The 20,584-nt window shown below is 51.7% G+C and overlaps 1 protein-coding gene across 20 annotated transcripts in view; it reads left to right on the top strand.

Annotated features, from left to right (window-relative positions):
- Positions 1-20,584, top strand: part of LOC114449578 (discs large homolog 1-like protein) — a 61,496-nt gene that overhangs the window by 36,563 nt on the left and 4,349 nt on the right. For 5 of the 20 annotated variants that reach the window (XM_028427341.1, XM_028427346.1, XM_028427360.1 and 2 more), the window contains 15 exons: positions 479-628; positions 9,475-9,528; positions 11,810-11,860; positions 12,440-12,564; positions 12,888-13,057; positions 13,777-13,913; positions 14,080-14,224; positions 15,533-15,662; positions 16,015-16,171; positions 16,351-16,453; positions 16,626-16,740; positions 16,862-17,038; positions 17,149-17,215; positions 18,715-18,814; positions 20,284-20,325. In XM_028427341.1, the coding sequence (XP_028283142.1) occupies positions 479-628; positions 9,475-9,528; positions 11,810-11,860; positions 12,440-12,564; positions 12,888-13,057; positions 13,777-13,913; positions 14,080-14,224; positions 15,533-15,662; positions 16,015-16,171; positions 16,351-16,453; positions 16,626-16,740; positions 16,862-17,038; positions 17,149-17,215; positions 18,715-18,814; positions 20,284-20,325 (1,723 nt within the window). Of the gene's footprint in view, positions 1-478; positions 629-8,858; positions 8,955-9,474; positions 9,529-11,809; positions 11,861-12,439; positions 12,565-12,887; positions 13,058-13,776; positions 13,914-14,079; positions 14,225-15,532; positions 15,663-16,014; positions 16,172-16,350; positions 16,454-16,625; positions 16,741-16,861; positions 17,039-17,148; positions 17,216-18,714; positions 18,815-19,191; positions 19,226-20,283; positions 20,326-20,584 lie in introns of all 20 variants that reach the window. The other 15 variants (XM_028427344.1, XM_028427361.1, XM_028427362.1 and 12 more) reach the window with 10 other exon arrangements.

Raw genomic sequence — 20,584 nt, forward strand, 5'->3', positions numbered from 1 at the left:
TGTTTCTCTTTTGCTCCCTGTAGACTCTCTTCAGACGTCTTACTCGCTGTAGTTCAGAGGTCTCCTGCTAACCAACAAATGACAGTAATATTACACCATACAGTGTTGGTCATGTGACTGCTGCTCAGTGCCTCCATCATGGCGTCCTGCTGAGGAGGACAGGACTTTCTGTTTGTACTGAGTCTGGACACTTTATTATTGGAACTGAACCATTTAGAGTTAAGTGTTAAAATATGAAGTTCAGATTTGAACATTTCTTTCTGTCCTGTCCTGTCACACAGGAGGCGTTAAGGGACGGTTGGATAATTGCTGCACTGTTTGTAAACACTGAAGGGAAAGATGGGCTCAGAGCCACAGACCAACAAAGTCAAATATGTAATGATGGATTTAATAAGTAGATGCTTGTGTTGCTCTCTCTGCTGCTTTTCCTCCTCTGACCTCTGTGAGGCGCCGTCTCCACTCCTCCTGTGTCCTGTAGGTAGCATCTCTGGAGTGCATCTTTGACGGCTCTTCACCGTTAGGACCGCAGCTCCCGGAGCTCCCCTCCCCTTCATCCTCCATCCTCTACCCCCATGGAGAGGACAGCCCCCTCCCCTCCTGCTCCTCCAACCCCTACCCCCCGATCCAGGTAAAACCTCCTCCCACCCCACCGGGCTCCAGGTGTACAAACACCATCCTGCTTTACAGACGAGGATTTTAAAACCTTACCTTTTGTTATTCAACTCCTTTTCTCTGAATTCTGAGAAAATGTTCAAAATGAAAGTTTTTAAATGATCCTTTAAGAGATTCTGAGTTCTGAGATTGATGTTGACCCTAATCCTAATCCTAATCCTCTTCTGTAGAATTTCTCTATCAGCAAAGGTTACGTTATGTTTCTGCACTGTGATAAAAGGAGTCGTCAGTCGGAGTGTCAGGGTCCTGACAGAGGAGGCACTGTTGGAGCAGTTAGCTTAGCTTAGCTTAGCATGAAGACGAGAAGCAGGAAGTAAAACGGTGACACTGGCTGCTGTGGAGCTGAGGCACACTGCAGGCGTGAATCAGCTGTGTGATATTGTTGGAACATCTGCAGGCGTGTGTGTCTGTGTGTGTGTCTGTCTGTGTGCGTGTGTGTGTGGTTGTGTGTGTGTCTGTGTGTGTCTGTGTGTGTGTGTGTGTGTGTGTGTGTGTCTGTGTGTGGTTGTGGTTTTGCAGAGTTGTTGGTGAGAAATGAGAGGGTTCAGCGTGGAGTTAGTTGCAGAGTGCTTGTGGTGTCGGATGCTTCATGGACTCAGGCGGAGCTGGATTCCTCATGTCTCTGTGGCACAGACTGAAATGGGCACATGGGCACATTCCTGGTTCCAGAGGTTCAGGTGTCCTCTCCGGATCATCTGTGATTGCTGGAGTCTGTCAGACTTGGAGACCTGAGCTCTGTAGAAGGCTGGAGTTTGAGTTCCAGGTCCGGACTCATGGAAAACTCTGAGTGTTGACAGGATGTTTGTGCACGTGGAAGGTCTGTTGTGCGTGTGTTAGTCATGGACACAAAGGTGGCTCAACGTGCACAGGGATGAGTTACCAGGCAGCTTGGTGGCTAACGTGTGCGTGTAAGTAATAAACACTGATTCACATGCGACATGTTGTAGAGAAGTCTCAAGTAGAATCTGCAGGTCTTCAGATGAGCGTGGCTCCTCTGGATCCTGTTTAATCTGCTGCAGAGCATCAGACGTGACTTTGACTTAAGGACACAAATCAAACCTGAGGCCAGAGGAAGTGATGAACATCATAAATGGAGGGTCTGAGCCCTCACCTGTCCCATCGCTGCTCAGGACCACCACACCTTCCAGAGTACCTCTGTCCTGTAATGGCGGTGAAATCTCCTCATTCATTCGTCCATGTTTGATCTGCGCCGCCGCTCATCAACGGGCAGCTATCTCCGACACATCCACTGCGATAACGCCATGAATGGAGCGCCACGTCCCACAAAGACGGCGCCAGCACGGAGGACATACAGTACACTGCTTTCATTCCTCCGCCTCTCGCCGGCGCTCCTCGGCAGCGCCATGGCAACGCAGGAGATGAATGTCGACAAAGAGAGTCCCGACGGCAGAAAATGGAGGAGGTGGAGGGGGTTGAACCTGCGCAGAGGGACAAAGACAGATTTAGTGATGCTCTTTGGTGGGTGGGGGTGTGGTGGGGGTGGCCGGCTCCAAAGGAAAGATTTACAGCAGCTCTGAGGTATATTTAGCACCCAGACAAAGGACTCAGAGCCCATGAAATGACTTGTCACTAATGCTCCTTCTTCTGCTACTCTTCACTCCCAGCTGCAGCAAGGCATGCTGGGAACACAGGCCAGCTCTATTTACAGCTGGAAGGGATTTCACAGACACCTTGGAGTGAGTGGAGCAGTTAGTGACGTTTAAATACACAACATCTATGACAAAGACTCTGTCTCGACTTCAGGCTCTTTGCTTTGAAGAATCAACAGAACTCTTTCTGTCCAAAACATTTCGGACTCATTGCTGGTTCTTAGGTCGGACCTGTTTCCACTGGAGGCTGGACGCTGTCAGGGCTGCGCCGTGGATCTCAGGACTGGGACGTGTTACTGCCTCAAGTGGAGGAGTTCAGACCCCCGGTCTTATAAGGGAGCAGGAGATGGACAGGCAGACCGGGGCGCCATCCCCAGTAAAGCGGGCTCGGCTCCGGTCTGTTGTGGTGAAGACAGAGCTGAGGCCGAAGGCACGGGTCTGCACGGGTCTGCACGGGTCTGCACGGGTCTGCACTCCCGCCTCCTATGGCCACAAGCTGTGGGTACAGACTGAAAGAATGAGATTGCAAATATGAGCAGCTGGTCGGGAGAGGAAGGGTTAGAGTGTTCCCACGACCTGACCCTGGATGGAGCGGTTTAATCTTAACCTGAGTACGGTAAGGCTACATGAAGCCAGAGGAATGTAACATACAACACAGAAAAGGAAAATCCAGGTGTTTTTATGTGTTTTTCTCATGGATGCTCCATCAGTAATGGATTCCGTGTGCTTGACTCGCTCTGTGAACCAACCTCACGATGCCGCCGCGGCGGTCTGGGATCTGTCCGTCACAGCTGTGATAACTCAGCAGTTTTCTGGGGTGAGTTTCCCCTGCTGACTCATTTTGGAAGTCTGAAGACTGAAGTAGGACAAAGGTCAGCAGGACCGAACCCACTGTGGACGGAGGAGGAGGAGGAGGAGGAGGAGGACTAGCCCTGCCTGCGCTCTTCACACACACGTCTCTCCGTCCTCTCGTCAGCCCTGCAGTCTGTTGTTGCTGTCTGCCTCAGACAGACGGAGCCCCTCTCTCTCTCTCTCTCTCTGCTCAGCAATGCTCTCTCACCCCGGCAGGCTCCGCTTTCATTTCTTTCCCATCTACTCGAGCATCTGAGAGCTGCAGTTTACCAGCTACCGTGCCAGCTGCTGCCACTGTGACAGGAAGAGGACGGCCACGGCGTGTGTCAGCAGCATCTGCTCACCTCCATCAGCTCCTCTGCAGCCTCCCTGTTTGTGTCTCTGAGGACGAGGAGGACGAGGAGGAGGAGGGGGGGCACAAGGTGCAGTGAAGCCCCCCTCCCATCGTCTGCTCTCCAGCCAGCATCACCTCTGCCGCCCCGCAGCCTGCAGCAGGAGCGAGAGGAGGCGCAGAGGCGACACGCCACCTTCACCACAGCAGCAGCAGCGCAACAAGCAGCATGCTGAACTCTGTGTGGTACGCCAAAAAGATGGGCCGCCGCATCATGGGCACCCTGAGGAGAACCAAGCGGCTCCACCGGCGCCTGCTGGTAGGTCACACGCCTCCCGTATGTAAATCAGAAATCCTCGTAAAGGTGAGGAGGCAGGGGGAGGTGCTGCAGCGTGACTCATGTTCTCCTGCGTGCAGTCACACATGTGATCAGACCCTGCTGTGTGTTGTTGTGCTGGCGGGGCGCTGCGACGAGGCAGATGTGTAAAAGTTGCAACAGGAGCTGCTGCTGCTGCTGCGTCATGTGGTGGATCAGGATTCTGCTTCAGTTCTCCACGCCCTCGTCCAAAGTGATGAAAACATGCAGCCTGTGTGTGTGTGTGTGTGTTCGCTGAGAGCAGGTTATCACGCTGCAGCGGAGTGTGATGGAGGAATCATGGAGGACGTACACACGCCTCGCTGTGCTGCTGAATGTTCCGGAGGCGCCTGCCTGTGCAGGTGTTTGCGTGGATGTGGGATCCCGTCACACCTCTGCAGGGTTTTTACGACGTGCAGAGATTTACCTGCATAAACAGCAGCATCATGTTCTGGGCAGATGTGAGGAACCCCTGCAGTAGCACATGCCTTTCCTGCCGTTGCCTAGCAACCTGCAGGCTCCTGACACACACACACACTGCTACGCCACTACCTCCCTGTTACACACATGCACACACACAGGCTGTAGAAACGGATCACTCTCTCACTGTGCTGTGGTTTGGAGGATGCGGGCGGTTTGAACCGTTGTAGTCGTGTAGTCCGGAGTTGTCGTCCTCCCTCACAGCTTGATGTGTAGCTTTGCTTTCGTCCCAGTAGCAGCAGTTATGGTAAACACCACGGAGTTACAGGGAGACACATGGAGCGTCTCCAGGGTCAGTTTGGACATCACAAATTCCAGTGGGAACAGGAAGCGTCGTCAGTTCTGTTGGTTCATGAAGACTTTTCTGCGTTCCTCACAGACACATGCTAACTGCTACATGCTAGCTCCCAGAGACCCTCAGTAGCTTGTTCTCTTTGATGTGATTGGCTTAAGTCATGGTCACATGGTCGATCCAATCAGTTTCTCCTTTACGGTTTCTCAGTACGTCCTCTATGATGGTTTCAGTGTGAGCTTTAGCTGTCAGAACCGTCTTTGCTGTGAACGTCTGAAAGTGTGCCTGTGTGTGGTTGGTGTTCTGTCAGGCGTGGGTTCTGCATGTTATTAATCTGTTCACATGATGCATCCATGTCACCATGACCTCTGAAACACACACGTAGTCCTGATTCCACAAATATTCAAAATAAAAAACCTGGATCAAAGGGGGGTCTCAGAACGTTTAAAGGCTTCTGGGTGGATACCTGGAGAAAGTCGTCCACGTCCTTCACAGATTAGAAGAACAGCTTTTAGAGCTCCTGCTGAATACATTTACACATTGAAGAGGAAAAATGCTGTTAATCCACTTCATGCCCAGTGTTCAGTTTGGAAGTTATGGATGAATATGTTTAAAAAAACAAAACACCTCAGATAGGAAACAAGCATTGGACAGGGACGAGTGAAAATGTGACGGATCTTCATTCTCTCGCCTCTCGCTGACCTCATTAGAGCGGCGGGTTGAGTTTCTGTTGTGATGTGTGGTGGCGGTGAGGTGCGCTGACACATGCGGCCTGCAGGTGGAGCTGTGCTGCAGCAGCTGAGGCAGTGATGCAGATGACGAGCAGCAGTGTGTGGAGAGCAGTGGACGCTCTGTGGTGGTGTGTTTACTCTCCAAATGTTCCTGTTGTCATGGATCACGGGGTGGACCGTCCACAGGCCTGGAGTGTGTCCACTCTGTTCGAGGCAGCAGTTTGAACACGCTGACAACAGTGAGCTGTTTCAGGGTTCATACATCACACACAGTGCAGTCACATGGCCGCCTACAGCACATCGGTTCCTTTTCTGCTGAGCATGGAGACGAGGCGTTCAGGGACTGTGGGACAGTTCAAAGTGCAGCTTTGGAAGCTGTGAGTAGGGGGGGGGGGGGGGTCTGGAAATGCTCCTCCCACCAAACCCGGCTCTCCTCCTGGATTTTAAATCCACTTATGAAACTACACTGCCCGTTGCCATGACAACGCCTACATGAGGGTCATTCTGGATCATTTTCTATATCGATAGTTTCATAATAAGGCTGAATGTTGGACTGAACCGTCTATCGGGTCTGTGTCCTGCTGACTGCAGCGCCGGGATGCTCCGGGACTAATGTCATGTTTCATTTTAACAGGAAAGTAAATGTATCAGTTACAGAAGAATTTTAGAATAAAACCCTTTGATCTGTAATAATCTCAAAGACTAGTTAGAATAAGGCTGGAGCTCAGTGTTTGTAACCTCTGAACCGGTCCTGAACCGGTCCTGAACCAGCCTGTGGGACTGTCAGCAGAGGCTTAAAGCCACGACAGAGAACATCCACTGAAAGCTGCAGCTTCCTGCCTGCTGAACAGGAGTCCACGTCACACCCCCACCACTGCTGACACGCACACCACTGTGTCTGAATCCGGGGGTGACATCGATAATTCATGCGGCGAGTGGAGCCGCCCCCCTTTGTGCTGACATGTGCCTCGCTCGCTGGAGCCCATTAATTGGCAGGAGAATGAGAGAAGACGAGAGGGAGGCTGTCACAGAGGAAGAGCCGCTGGAGCGGGAGGGGTGAGACAGAGGCGAGGCGGGCTGTGGAGGACCTCGGCTGAGTCGGGACGTGTTGCCGTCACACCACCAGGCCCGAAGAAGGCGTCCGTCATTTATTCTTTAACCCTTCTGTTCAAGAAGATGACCACACATTACCCCCGGCCGGAGTTCAACACCAAGGCCATGAACGGCGCCGAGAAGAACCTGCAGGAGTCCATCGCCCACCTGCACCCTCTCCAGAGGCAGCACGCCATCGAGCTTCACAGGCGGCAGCAGCAGCAGCCGCCAAGCCGCCCACAGGTCCAGGCCTCTCTGTCCACTTTCACAGCCTGCACTGTGCCGGCGTCCTGCCGAGCTCGCAGCCGATTCCTCAACCTGCGGGACAGCGTGAAGAAGAGCCCGACGAAGAGCACGGCCAAAGTGGTCAGCAGCGGCCGGACGGAGATACCCTGGGTGCCCTTTGCTTTCAGTAAGGTACATGTGTGTGAGGGGTGGGAGCTAAAGGGGCTTCAGTACACGGACAGACCTGCTCACTGTGACCTCTGACCCTTTGCACTCGTCTTGTTGGTGATTAAGGAGCAGCTTGTTGTGGCGTGTGTGTGTGTGTGTGTGTGTGTGTGTGTGTGTGTGTGTGTCTGTGTGTGTCTGTGTGTGTGTGTGTGTCTGTGTGTGTGTGTGAGAGAGAGAGTTTGATTGAGTTACTACACTCTGTCACTTTATGGAGAATCAATGCTGTGTGTGTCCATGTGTGACTGTTGTCATGACATCTGTCCCTGCAGCTGAAAGCCAGCATCATTCACATGATCAGGCAGAGTGCTCTGATTGGTCACTGCCCTCTACACACACACACACACACTCCATCCTGTCTGCAGGCAGCGTGTGTGCAGAATCACTCAGGTGTTCAGACAGAGATCAGCTGCAGGTCACACAGACTCTCTGAGTGTTGGTCATGTGACTCCATCATGGCGTCCTGCTGAGGACAGAGTGTTTGTTTTTTATTTCTGGAGGAATTTCACTCTAACGTGACTGGAGCGCAGTGATTGTGTTAACATCCGGTTTGCTGTGATGTAAGGAACAGAGTAAAGGGTTAATCAGTGATAAAAACTGTTGCCTGATTGATTAATCAAACATTCTGCAGTGCTGGAGCCTGGTTTGTGTCTCGTGCCCTTCATCAAGTACTTTACCATCTCTGAGCTCATTGCTTCCAAAGATCCTGTCTGTGAGGGAGCGCTCACTCCCCTCCAGCAGAGGCATCAACTCTGTGCAGGCTGCGTTCGTTAAACCCGTTTGTATGTTTTGGGAGCAATTAGGCCCATTGTCAGCGGCTTTCCGAGCCGCGCTCCAGAAGTAGGCCTGGCGGATCGATGCGGTCGATGCGCGGGGCTAATTTTAGCAGCTGTCGGTTTTCCATGGGCTCCAGGTTCTGCAGCACAACAATTAGGCCTCTTCCAAACACAGCAGCGCTTCCTGCCGGCAGCTTCACGAGGTCCTGCTCTTGCATAATAGAGGTCAGAGTGCTGGAGGCCTCACACTGGCTCAGCCTTATCACTGCGCTCTGTTTAAGCTGGGCTTTGGGAGGTGTGTAAAATGATTTGTGTCCTCGTCTGAACAGTTTGTTACTTCATGTGAAAGATGCAAACAATGAGCGCCCCCTGGGTGGGCTTCATGTTCGGCCAACCCAATGGAACACTTTTTATTTTAGCTGTAATCTCGGTTTGAGTTTGGATTATTGTAGTTTTACAGAAAAACTTCTCCTTTAGAAAGGCGTGCATTATTATTGCATACAGTAAAGATGTGCAGTTCACACAGCTGTGTGGAATCCTCTCTCTACAACAAGCTGGTGTTTCTGAGTTCTGTGGTTCTGATCACCGGAGGATTCAGGGTGATGACGACGAGCTCAGAGCGCGTTAATCCCACAAAGCAAAGGCCTACAGACCCTCGCTGTGACCCAGCATTTAACAACAGTAAGAAAACAAGAACAGAGCTCCTCAGAGGATGAACCCTCAGGTTAGACTCTTCACCTGCTGCTGTGCTGGGTCCTGTGAACTTTGACCCTGATGTCAGAGTTAATACTCTGCTCTCCCAGATTATATATCTGCTGCTGCATTTCAGTGATGACAAAAGGACATCCACCCCCTGCTGAGACTGTAGCAAGGGACTGAGGATTACACACACACACACTCACACACACACTCACACACACACACACTCACACACACTCAGAGGTCACATAGTATGACTCTAATCCTCAGAGCAGCAGATGGGGGAGTTTGCCACATCAGGATCGCCTGAAAGTGTCAGGTTTGCCTGTCACACGGCGCCTTCCTGTGATTGGCTGACCTCTGACACTCGGCGGCCCTGCCCTGTCAAACTCCACCCAGCTGGCACCTCACATGAACCGTCAGTCGACACCCTCCTCCTCTTCCATCATCCTCCTGCTGTTCATCTGTGCTGCACTGTGTTTGTCTAACCTCTGACCCCTCACCATGCTATTGTTCAGCAGGCCGAGGCCACCCCGCCTTCCTCTCCCATAATCCCTGTGATCCCAATCTCGCCAATCCCAGCCGAGACCACCATCATCCCTCCGACGTCACAGGTCTTTTTATTTGTTTGTTTTTTATTTTGCTCCCTCATAGATCCATCCCTGTCTGTCTGTGTGGACTTTAGCTCCATGTGTGCCGTCCAGCTGCGGCTCTGATGAACTGAGCAGATTACAGATAGAAACAGTGGGAGAAATGCCACACTTCCCCCATTTGACTTTTAAGAGCCCATCTGGCTCCTCCCGGGCAGAAAATGAGGGAGCGAGGCAGACAGAGGCAGTGAGTGTAGTTCAGAGCTAGAAGAGGAAGGCGAGGTGGAGAAGCAGAATCTCCCTGCTGCAGGATTTGCTCCGATTGATTTTAGGCTTCATGCTTCAGCACTGTATCTTCTGCAGCGTGAAATGCCACCATGTACGTACTGCTCTGTCCTCACTAATCTCTGCCCAAATCCACCGGCTTCCTCTTTTATCCTCAGTTGGTCTGTAGCATCATGAGGAGAGTAAGTCTTTGCAGCCTGGATTCTGTGTGTGTGTGTGTTGTTGGTGGAGATGCCTCTGATGTGTCTTCTCTCCTCAGGCCAATCCTCCTCCCGTGGTGGTCAACACAGACAGCCTGGACACGCCTCCATACGTGAGTCCAGCACAACTCATCACTGCTCCTCTGCACCTGTTTCTCAGGGTTAAGGTGGAGGCTGCCTCACATTTCAGGGCTGGATAAGGACGTGTTGATGCGATGTCGGAGGAGCAGTGAAACACTTTATATTACCAAACCTGCTTCATCAGGAGTGTCCATCACTTGGAACTTTCTGTCCTTAAATGTGGTTTATGCTTCAGGGAATTGAGCTCTCGCTGTTGTTAGACATAATTTAAAAGACAAATTGTGTCTAACAACAGGTTTAATGTCGGTTGGTGTGGAAGTCTAACAGCAGCTAGCTTTAGCTAACCAGCAGTGACAGCTTTGACAAAAGTTTGAACTGACCCTGGAGGTAGTGATGGTTTTTACAGTCAGCAGCGAGGAACAGATCGTCCACATTCAGTCTCTGAACAGGTGATCGGTGGTTGGCTAGTGGCGCTGAAATCAGAGAACACTCCTGCTAGCCACGTTGTTAGCATTTTTAATGTGTCGGACTTTCCCTCTGCACCCTCACAAAATTGGTGACCAGGCAGCTGTTAGCATTTAGCACTCGTAAGTACACAGATCGACAGCTGCTGTCAGCGTCAGGATGAGCAGAAGCCCCGATAAGCCAGATCTTTACTTGTTATTAGCAGTGACCACAGCCACCCTAAGCGCTCACAGCAGCAGGCTGAGTTGGAGGGTAAACCTTCGCCTCCACATTGTGCTTGTTTACACAGCGGATGCTACAAACGGTAGCATTGTGGCTAACACGACACCATGTGTCTCTGAAATCTCTTTATCTGTGAGCAGAATGCAGATGTGACACGTGTGACCTGTTTACGCATCAAAAACACATGAATGTGCAAAGTTTACAGAATCAAGCTGAACCACGGCAGCAGGTCGATGCTCATCCAATCAGAGCCCGTCTCTGACCGTGCTCGCCTGCCTCATTCCTGGCTCAGACCGCTCTGAATGAGGTCAGTGTCAAACAGCCGGCTAGCCTCTGATTGACTGGAGATGTTGGCTGCTGTCGGCGAGACTCCACGCCGTCTCTGCCAGCTTCATTTACACCCAGACATTAAGAAAATGTGACAAAGCCCACTCTGTTTCAGGCTTCGGCAAGCTGTGTCTGTGTGTCACTGAGGTGTTACCTGACGGAGCATCGGGTCACTGTGACAGCTGCTGAATCATGATGCCTGTCGTTTGGCCTGAAACAAACGGGATGACTGATCTGATGATGACCAGGATCTCATTCAGGTCCTCTCTAAGAAAACTCCAGATCGAGACGCCCACCTGTCACTCCTTCATGTCCTTAGTCTTAATACAATGTAAAAATTAGGAAATGATCAGACTGGATTTAGGTATGGAGCCTCCGGTGGGCAGTTGAGGAACTGCAGCCTTGTAACTGTTAGTAAATGTGTTCAGTTTCTGAGGAGCTGGTTCGTCTCCAGCTGTCACTGTGTTGGCAACATGCACGTCCAGCTTAACTCCCAGTCTGCTGTAAAACTGGACATTTTAATCTGGAGGTCTGTGGGGACTGACTCACTTTTAGAGCCAGCCCCCAGAGTCTGCAGGGAGAACTGCAGGTGCAGCTTTGTCTATCGGGTCGCTGGTGTACCTGATCTCTGAGTCATCAGTGAACACTGGCCCATGTTTAATAATAAACATTTTGTGTGTTTCACACTCATTGACAGTAAAAACTATGGACAGAGCTTCCGTGACGTCACCCGTTTGTTTCTGAAGAGCCGTTTTGAGTCTCAGTGGGAGGTTCCGGGACGTTGATGACCGCCGCCATGTTGGCAGCGTCACGTCGACTAAAACTACGAATATGGACAAAGAGGGGGGGGCACGAGCGGGGTTTAGGGGGGCGGGCGATCGTGGAAGCAGGAAACTCACACTGTGATACGTCAACTGTCTGTCACTCAAGCGGCAACGCCCATAATTAGGCGTAATTTTAAGTCCGAATACAATTGAAACGAGTGAATTGTAAAAAAATTCACCCCCCCTACAATTGACACTAGAAGAGAACCTATCATCTGAGACCAGAGTGGTTTTTTGTACCAGGCTGTAAACACGTTCTTTTCTGCTGTGAAGTCGGCCATTTTAACATGGGAGTCTATGGGAAATTACTCGCTTTTGGAGCCAACCCCCAGCTGTTGCAGCGTGAATTACAAGTTTTGACACTTCCGCATGGGCTTCCACTTTGAGCCCCGAAGGTTGCCGCTTGTTCACACTGCTGCTGTGATGTGGTGGCGCCTCCTGCTGGCTGATGAATGTCTTCTGTCTCTTTATGCAGGTGAACGGGACGGAGGCTGATTATGAGTACGAGGAGATCACGCTGGAGAGGGTAAGGCTGCAGGCCGCCGTCCTTTTTATGTCCCTTTGAATCACGGCCATGTTGTTAGCTGATGGAGCCGCTGTAACTCTGACGCCTTTATGAGCCACATAAATGCGCCGCAGTCCATAACTCAGAGGATTGATGACCCGCCGCTGGCAGCTGCTGCTCTTTTTTGACTTTGACACACCTTAACTTTCAGAGTCCTGCATGTAGAGACGGTGCAGGAGCTCAGTGCAGACGTGCTGACTGCTCCTCTGAGCTGTGGTCGAACCCTCACCTCTGCCTCGGTTTATACTGTTATCTTTACTCTTGTTCAGCTGTGCTCCTTCAGGTGCAAATTATTATCCTTGCAGCGTAAATAAAAACAAAAAAAAAGCGCCTGTGCCAGCTGAGTCTCAGAGGAACAACTGGCGTCTGTGATTCAGCCTGCAGGGCAGCAGAGTAAACACCCAGCCGATCGTACACACGCTCTCAAAGCAGCAAGACGTCTGCACGAGCGCCGCTCTGAATCTCTCTGTTTGTACGAAAGATTGTCATTTCTTGGTTTGTTGTCGGTGCGGTTGTCATGGTAACTGTTGTGGTATCCAGGGAAACTCGGGGCTGGGCTTCAGCATCGCAGGCGGCACAGACAACCCCCACATCGGCGAAGACCCCAGCATCTTCATCACCAAAGTCATCCCAGGAGGAGCCGCCGCTCAGGACGGACGGCTGAGGTGAGACACACACACAGCTGACAGCCTGTAGGCGCCATGGACACAGGCTGGTACTCTTTGTACCCAGAACCCCCTGCAGCGCCCTGCCGCCTTTCACTGCTTCATTCATTATGCACACACCTGATCCAGGTGATGATGATGAGGGATGAAGCTGCTCCATCAGTCTCAGGTTGCCTTTAACATGAACTCGTGATGCTCGGGTGTCAGTTACACACTCATTTGTCCCCAAATGTCACAAAACTGTCTCCTTGATTCAGAATGTGTTGATGATAGATTGATCAGACTGCGGGATGACTGACAGCAGGCGCTGTGCTGCGTTTCAGGGTTAACGACGTCATCCTGAGGGTGAACGAGGTCGATGTCCGAGATGTGACCCACAGCCGTGCCGTGGAGGCCCTGAAGGAGGCGGGCTCTCTGGTCCGGCTCTACGTCCGCAGGAGGAAACCCGGGTCGGAGAAAGTGATGGAGATCAAACTGGTGAAAGGACCCAAAGGTGAGGCCAGCACACGCTGCCATCAGTGCTGGAGACATGTCTGAGAGCGGAGAAAACCACAGCTCCCAGAATGCACTGGGCTGGCCGCTGCTCCAAACAGCTGGTCAGAGGCAGAAGAGTCAGATTAAATAAACTGGAGCAGTGAAAATTAAATTTAAAGTCGGCATCCTCTGACACCAGTTTGTAAATTTTAGAGAACTTCAGAGTGTTTGTAGCTGGAGCAGCAGACGGAGCCTGCTGTTCTAGTCTGAGAGGCTACCCTGAATGTGTTCTTCACACCCTGCTGTCGGCCTCTGTAGTGCCTCTGCTCTCCTCACCGTCCCCGGTCGTCCTGACCTCCAGGATCGTGTGGGCTGAGATGTGACTGGTGTGGATCTGCTGCCGCTGCTGACGGAGCCTGTGTCTGATCTGTGATGCAGGATTTTCTCTGCTTGCCGAGGAGCTTTAGTGAAATCCCTCAGGGCCTCATGATTATTCAGACAAGAAGCCGGGCTCCAGAACAAAGCCTCGGTTTCCACGGAAACATCCTGCAATATGTTTTTGTGCATTGGTGTGCCCTGATTTGTGCCAGTGTTAAATTGGCAGCGGCTCGTTTCAGTGGTGTCTTTTTTTAGGGTTCGTCCCAGTGAAGAGCGCATCGGGTGGAAAACAGGAACCAGAACCAGAGTTTGACAGCTGGTGGGTCTGCTCGGCTCATTCTGTGTCCTGGTGCGTTGCAGGTCTCGGATTCAGTATAGCAGGCGGGGTGGGGAACCAGCACATCCCGGGCGACAACAGCATCTACGTCACCAAGATCATCGAGGGCGGAGCTGCACACAAAGATGGGCGGCTGCAGATTGGAGACAAACTGCTGGCTGTAAGTGTTTCCTATCAGTGATCAATACTTACTGCTGACATGCCTGATCATGTGATGGTTTAGAGGGTGTTTCCTCCCTAAATGTGCTGTTGTAAAGTAAACTCCCTGATGTTGGACACTTCGTTCCCTGATGTGTAGCTCTGATGTTGTGATGGTCTGTGTTCAGGTGAACAGCGCTTGCCTGGAGGAGGTGAGCCACGAACACGCCGTCACTGCCTTGAAAAACACTTCTGATGTGGTCTACTTGAAAGTGGCTAAACCCAACAGTGTCTTCATGAACGACAGCTTCGCCCCTCCGGACCTTACCAACTGTGAGTGGATGTCTTTCCCTCCACATATAAGCAGGTTTCTGTGAGTGTGCTCGGTCAGACCAGGACACGCTCTCTGTGGTTCGTAGTCTAAGCTAACATCCCACAGAGCAGATTAGCTGGTCGTAGATGTGATGCGGGGGACTCTCTGATCTTGACCTTGAGTGAGTCTTGGAATCAGAATCAGCATCCTGTGGGTGGGGGTGTCGGTGGGGGTGGGGACGCTCCCAGTGGCATTATGTGGAGTGACACGTTTCAAAGACGCTCCTCTGGAGCACATTCAGAGCACGGTCTCTGGATCTGTTCCCAGCGGCTCCCTGGTGGAAGGACAGCAGGAGGAAACCATTTCCAGCTAAACCGCCTGACCAGGACACACTGATGGAAACCATCAATAAGTCAGAGGATCGATCAGGAGCGGAGGAACCAGAACTCGTCCTGAGGTGGAACAGTGTTAAATAAAGTTCTATTAAAGTCCACAGAGTGAGGAGAACCAACAGAGACCGGATGGTTTGAAGTCTTCAGCCGCCAACATCACAGCGAAAAGAACACGCTCAACAAACACAGTGCTGGCAGGAAGGTCGGAGCACAGCAGAGGTTTGGACTGATGCACTGCTCCTGATCTTCAGTTCCGGTTCCTGAGGTCAGGTGGGCCTAAAATGGCCCCCGAGGGCCTCTAGTTTTATGTTTACGGCAGTGTCAGCATCATGAAATAATAAATCAGCAGCTCTAGACCCAGAGCCTGAAACACCTGACAGCTCCTGGTCAGTTCCTGTGTTTCTCATGTGAGGACAGAACTGATAAAAACACACTGCAAACATTCAATGTGTTGTGGTGCTCTGGGTGACATCACTAGAAGCTTCATGTAATTACAGACACCAGCTCTTCCTCTTCCTCCTCTTCCTCCTTCTGTGTTATTGCCCCCCTCCCTCAGCTGATGTTGAGACGCGTGAAGGACGACCATCAAATCCAATCAGCGAGCCGCGTCCACACGGCAGCACAGTAACACTCAGCGAGGGGGGTCAGAGGTCATTCAGTCTGCTGTCACACTGCTGTGATGATGTCATCCCCCCTGCTCACAGACAGGTTCATGTTCAGGAGGCTGAGGGGCGACACTGAAGATTAACTAAACTTTATTTAGCTTTACTTAAACTCAGACTCTTCTTATAAAAACACAGCTGTGTCTCCGGCAGCTCGTGTGTCTACGACCCGCGGCGGCCTCGTCCGGTCGGATGGTAACAGGAGCCGGTCAGAGGAGGGTGTAGAGCAGAGACTCGCACCAGGCTTCATTTAACTCTGTGTTCTCCGTTCCAGCGTTCTCCCAGCACATGGAGAACCATATCAGCCCGCCCAGCTTCCTGGGCCAGCCCCTGCCTCCGCCGGCACCCTCAGGGCGCTACTCCCCGACCCCGAAGAGCGTGCTGGGAGAGGACGATGTGACCCGGTGAGGACAGATACTTCACTGATGCAGCTGCCTGCTTATTATCTATGGACATGTGTTTTTTATTAACCCTTTGAACCCCCAGCTCTTCCTGTCACGTGTCAGCGTGGGCTCACTGCAGCATGAAGTCCTCCACCTGTGTGAAAACCAACAGTTAACTGTTTGTAGTCTTTAACTGTGTGAAGTTCAGGGGTTAAATAGACCTGAACTTTAAATGTTTCACAGAGCAGAGAAACAAACATTTGGGACGGAGCTCCGCTGCTCTGCCCTCTGCTGGTGTGAACCTGCAGCTGTCACAGGCTGACGGGTCACATGACGTCAGGATGATTGACAGCTGCTGTGTGTGGACCAACAGGGAGCCCAGGAAGGTGGTGCTGCACAGAGGAGCGACGGGGCTGGGGTTCAACATCGTGGGCGGGGAGGACGGAGAGGGGATCTTCATCTCCTTCATCCTCGCCGGAGGACCAGCTGACCTCTGCGGAGAGCTGAGGAAAGGAGACCGACTCGTCTCTGTGCGTACACACACACACACAGACACACACGCACACACACACACACAGACACACACGCACACACACGCACACACACACACACAGACACACACGCACACACACGCACACACACGCGGTGTGAGGGATTTTCCTTAAAGTCTCACTGTTCGCTGTCTGTGGCTGCTTCTTGCTCTCTGCAGGTGAACGGCGTGGACCTCCGTAACGCCACCCACGAACAGGCCGCCGCCGCTCTGAAGAACGCCGGGCAGACGGTGACCATCATCGCCCACTACAGGCCAGAGGGTGAGACACGAGGTGGAGGATTCATTAGTTAGATTCCTCTCTGGAACACTTTGATTGGAATCACAGATGTTTATTTACTGCCTGTTGTGTTGGAGAACATGTGGCGTTTAAAGGATGTTTTTATGTCGGCGTGGAGCTCCTGACCTTTGACCTGTGTGAACTCTCTGCTCAGAGTACAGCCGCTTTGAGGCAAAGATCCACGACCTGCGGGAGCAGATGATGAACAGCAGCATCAGTTCAGGCTCCGGGTCTCTGCGGACGAGTCAGAAGAGGTCGCTGTACGTCAGGTGAGAGGACCACAGAACGCCTGGCGACACGCCTGGAGCGCCGGTCTTTTTATTGGACAGACATTCAAATATCGTTTGCCAAATAATAATAAAAATCTGTATCTGTGTGTGTGTGTCTCAGAGCTCTGTTTGACTACGATAAGACCAGAGACTCCGGTCTGCCCAGTCAGGGACTCAACTTTAAGTTTGGGGACATTCTTCATGTGGTGAACGCCTCTGACGACGAGTGGTGGCAGGCCAGACAGCTGACGGCGCAGGGAGAGGTGGAGGAGGTGGGGGTCATCCCCAGCAAAAGACGGTCAGTCCGACACGACACACACACACACACAGACACACACACGCTCTGAGGTCAAGTAGAACCACTGGTCACATTAGCACAGGTGTGACCGGCGTCCTGTCTGTTCACAGGGTGGAGAAGAAGGAGCGGGCGAGACTAAAGACGGTCAAGTTCAACGCCAAGTCTCGAGACAGAGGGGTGAGTGACACCAGGACAGTCAGTGCATGAAGTGTGAGACGAGTCGTACATGGAAGCTTAGAACAGATTTACTGCATCACAGAAGGAAAGTGTTTAAACCCCAGAACGATGTCACATGACGCAGGTTTATGACCTGTCAGACTGACGGTGCCGCAGCCAGCTGACCTCCACCTACTAATGAGTGTCTACAGTTTACAGTTAACAGCATGTTGTTGTTGTTGTTGATGTTTTCTTCTTCACCAAACCGCAGCAGCGCCTCCCCCGCACCTTTAAACCGTGTGCCGCTTTAACACGCGTCGCCAGATGTTGCCCGCTCTCTAACATGTAGACTGACGGAGGGAGGAGGGGGGGCACCTGCATGACCCCCACCCCCACCCCCACTCCTCCACCCGTCGTACAGAGTTAAAAAACGCTTGACATTGATGTCTGACTGCTGCTCACCTTCCTCCTCCTCTTCCTCACCACTCACCTCTCTCACCCTGCTCGCTCACTCCTGCTGGATAACGGCATGATCTGATGATGTCACTAGGCCCGCCTCCTACCAACGCGGAGCCTGACCTGCTGACACGTAGGCGTGCGATCAGCTGCATGTTTTCAGCCACTTGTAGCTTCTGGTTTCGGTTCTGGACTCAGGCGAAGATGAGCCGAACACACAGAGCAGCATGTGGTCGATTTCTGTTCAGCTGGTTTTGCTGCCCCCTGGTGGCTAAAACGAGCTACTTACACAGGTGCCACATGACACCTTCTTCCTGATTGGACAGACCTGCTGGTCCAGGGAACCTCGAATATGTTTACAGACCAACAGAGGGCACAGTTTGTATTACAAGACAAAGACAAACGGTATAATCTCTGTTTACATTTGACCCAGAAATACAGGAATCAGCTGCAGGAGTGTTGGTCATGTGACCGCTGTGACTCCATCATGGCTTCCTGCTGGCTGCTGAGGAGGGCAGAACTTTTAGTTTGTACTGAGTCTTATCTCTAGAGGATTTTAACTCAGATGTGGAATAGAAAGGTTTGATCAAATATTTTACACATGTGATGCATTCAGGGACCATCAGGAAGTGCATTGAAACCCCTCAGTGGGTGCAAAGTCAGGTGGAAACAGGTGAAAGCAGCAGCTGCAGGAAGTGACTGAAGCCTGAAGTGATTTCACTGAGCGTTACCTGAAGGCATCGCTGTGCGTCTGCGGCCGGTCTGCGGCCTTAGACAGAACAGGAGTAAGGAGTGTGCTGACATTAACGCTTCTCTGGGCCCGTAGCTGCTGTCTCTGCATGTCGTCAGCATGTTTGCTCCTCTTTGACCTCTGCTGCTTCACTGACACTGTGGAAAATCCAGCTGCTGAACCCCTGACAGCAGCGTCACTGCAGGAGGTTCTGGTTCTGTTCAGTGCTGTGTAGAAGGAAGACAAACCAACATCAGACGCCCTCATCTCCCCTTCTTCCTCCTCTGTTTTTTTATATTCCATCACCCCTCCTCCTCCTCCTCTTCCTCCTCAGCAGTCTCTCAATGACAAGCGTAAAAAGAACCTCTTTTCCCGAAAGCTTCTGTTCTACAAGAGCAAAGATCCGAGCGAGCAGGAGACCAGTGACGTCGACCGTAAGTACAGTGCGTCGGGGGGAGGCGGGGCAGGCGGTCGGTCTGAAAGGCGATTGGCCAGGTGACAGGAAGAGAGATCAGCTGGTGGCGGCATGCTGCTGCTGGTTGTCATGGCAACAGGGCCTGGCTCTAACAATCGACTATGTTTGTCAACTAGAACACACACTCGCTCCTGAGTTTCCCCTCGGGGATCAATAAAGTATCTGTCTATAAACCTGGAGGCGTAGTCCGTCCTCCGCGGAGCTAAAATGGCCGCCCTGTCTCCGTGCTGACCGGCTGTGTTCCCTCTGCTCTCTCCATCTGTCGCCGTATCTCAGTAACTTTGTGTTTTTGTGGTTGTTTTCTTCTCATCGTTCACTCGGCTCTGCTGACTGCAGGACAACAACGACGACATGCTATCCAAAGGCCACAGTAAGTGTGTCCCCACCTTGAACTCCCATCAGCCTCCTGGGCTCCACCAGCATCCTCCGTCAGCCTCCACCTGTCTAATAAGACATCCATTAACCCTGTGAGCCACTGTCTGCCTGCCTGTCAGGTGACTGCTGGTCACATGATCATGGAGGCCTGGGTGTGTTTGTACCTCAGACATGTGATCAGTCTGACGTGATGCGTTCACACGTCATCAGACAGTCTGAAACCTTCCTCTGTTAATGTAGCTGTGGAAGATGAACAATGAAACATATCACTGATAGAATGTTTCAACAGTTTGAGGGACAGTGTCAGAAGGTGGTTAAACATCCAGACTCACTGTCAGGAGAGGCGTCAAACCTTTTCTGATACATTCAGACATTAGTGAACAGACGGCGGAGGCTGACGATGATCCTGGTGGACACACAGAGGCTGAGCCCTCCTCTTCCTCCTCCTCCTCCTCCTCAGTCTCCTCGTGGTGTTTTCTGCTCAGGATCTGAGGACGTCTTCACGCTCGCTGCAGATCATCACTCCGTTCATTTGTGTTTTGAATATTTTCAGATCTGTGTGTGGATGAAGCTGCAGCTCTGAGTTCTGTGACTGAAGTAGAAGTTTAACCCTATCCTACCTGACACGTATCAATATTTTTATTGATTTGTTTCATGGTGAAAATTCTTCTTCACTGAAGAATCTTAAGTGAACTCAGTGGTTCAGTCATCAGCACAGAACCCAGAGCTTAATGATGTGTGTGTGTGTGTGTCTGTCTGTGTGTGTGTGTGTGTGTGTTGTCTGTGTCTGTTGTGTGAGTGTGTGTGTCTATCTGTGTGAGTCTGTGAGTGTGTGTGTTGTCTGTGTGAGTCTGTGTGAGTGTGTGTGTTGTGTGTGTGAGTGAGTGTGTGTGTGACGTGCACTACGTGCACACGAGTCGGACAGGTTGTGATTTTTATGGTTCTGTTTTCTGTCTGCGGAGAGGAGCTCCGTCTGCTCCTCCATCTTGTCTCAGTGCAAAGCATTGTGGGAAGGCGCCTGCTGACCCGTTGTGTTTTCTGTTGTGATTGCAGAACAAGTGACCTCTAATGCCAGCGATAGTGAGAGTAGCTACCGTAAGTGTGACGCCGGAATGACTAACGGCCGGCGTGACCTCTGACCCCGCTAACTGCTAACTCCCTCACTGTTGTTAACGAGCGCAGGCTGCTGATTGGCCGATAACAGCATGACCTCACACACACACAGTTTACGTCCTCGCTAACGCTGCTTCCTGATGGCCTGTTTGCATTAAAGCTGCTGCTGCATGTGTGAGAGCGCCCCCTGCTGACGACACCCTGTGGTCTTTGTGTGGACGGATTCTTTCATAAACACAAA

Source organism: Parambassis ranga, chromosome 17 (genome assembly GCF_900634625.1).
Source record: "Parambassis ranga chromosome 17, fParRan2.1, whole genome shotgun sequence".
In the NCBI taxonomy this organism is placed as follows: domain Eukaryota; kingdom Metazoa; phylum Chordata; class Actinopteri; family Ambassidae; genus Parambassis; species Parambassis ranga.